The sequence below is a fragment of the Chrysochloris asiatica genome, unplaced genomic scaffold (genome assembly GCF_000296735.1).
Source record: "Chrysochloris asiatica unplaced genomic scaffold, ChrAsi1.0 scaffold00117, whole genome shotgun sequence".
Classification (NCBI taxonomy): Eukaryota; Metazoa; Chordata; class Mammalia; order Afrosoricida; family Chrysochloridae; genus Chrysochloris; species Chrysochloris asiatica.
Genome location: NW_006408635.1, coordinates 7979432 through 7980775, shown reverse-complemented (window position 1 = coordinate 7980775; position 1344 = coordinate 7979432). Strand labels below are relative to the sequence as shown.

At 41.1% G+C, this 1344-nt stretch overlaps 1 protein-coding gene across 1 annotated transcript in view; it reads right to left on the bottom strand.

The window, feature by feature from the left end:
* SYTL3 (synaptotagmin-like 3) overlaps positions 1 to 1344 on the bottom strand; it is a 102535-nt gene that overhangs the window by 23897 nt on the left and 77294 nt on the right. The window contains exon 8 of the mRNA XM_006868458.1: positions 204 to 382. Coding sequence (XP_006868520.1) covers positions 204 to 382 — 179 coding nt within the window. The remainder of the gene's footprint in view (positions 1 to 203; positions 383 to 1344) is intronic.

The window sequence follows — 1344 nt, the reverse complement described above, 5'->3', positions numbered from 1 at the left end:
GAGTGTGTATCTGCACTTTTCTGTTGCTCTTTGCAATCAAGGTTTAAGAATGATTCTTGAAGTAAAACTTTCCATATTTATCTGCTTTGACCATGGTCTGGATTGTTCTTTAACTTGTACTTCCTTCCCTTATGAACGTCAGAACCTATATGTCTGTCATCTAATTTCAAAACTGAAAGCAACAAGGAGGAGAGGAAACTTACGGGTTGCACTTCCTCTTCCTTTCCTCTCCATAGGCAAGACTTCTACAGGCCTTGATGGTTATTTCTAAAGAGTGGGTTCTGAAGCAATACCGAAGGGCAAATTCGATTTCCCCAGTGACATTAGTGTTGTCAAAATTGCCCATCTCTGTGGAAGTGCTGTTGATGCTAATTAAACTCTCCTGAAATTAAAATGATAGAAACAATCAATTACTTCACAGTTAGACACTTTTTATTTGCATTTCTGGTTTCAAGATACCAAATCTATCAAAATTAACACAGTGCATGCATCCTGGTTCACAGTAAGTTAATAATCCCCCAGCTTATACTTTGCCACACAAGGTGCCACATACCTTGCCCTGTGGAGATGGAGAATCCCCAGAAGGACCTGTCTTACCTAGATAGGATTCTTGGCCTCGCGATAAAGGTTACACAATCTCAATCTTTAGCATGAACCACTTGGAATGAAGTGAACTATCTCCAAGAAAACATTCAGGAGTGCAAAGAATATCCATGCCAGGGACAGCCATGTGGACAGCACAGAACATGCTGGACTGTGACTGGGAACCAGTGCCCTCAAATCACATGCTGGTCCTACTGTTCACAAGCTGTGTCCAAATCTCAATGGAAGAACTAGTACTGATACCATAGGGTTACAACAAGGGGTCAATGAAATGAGACATATAACGTGTATGCAATCAAGGTAACTTTAGATATTGTATTTAAATTTCTATGGGTAACTAAAATGGAAAAAACGGAGCTCTGGTAGCGTAGTGGTTATGAGTTGGGCTGCAGTTCGAAACTACCAGCCATTCCATGGGAGAAAGCTGAGGCCTTCTGCTCCAGTAAAGATTACAACCTCAGAAACCCTATGCAGGGTGCTATGAGTCAGAACCAACTCCACAGCACATAACCACTGCCATCAGCCAAATGGAAAACAGTCTGTTAACTTTGCCTAAATGTTGCCAAATTCACTGGAGGACAGTGGGTTTTGTGTTTTATTTATCCCCATGCTGACTCTCCAAACACAGAGAGGCCTAACTGATTTCCACTTCTATTTCTCAACTGTCCCTCCACACTATAAAATATCTTAAAAAGAAAAAAATAGAGGACAATAAATGCTGGCAAGGATGCAGAGAGACTG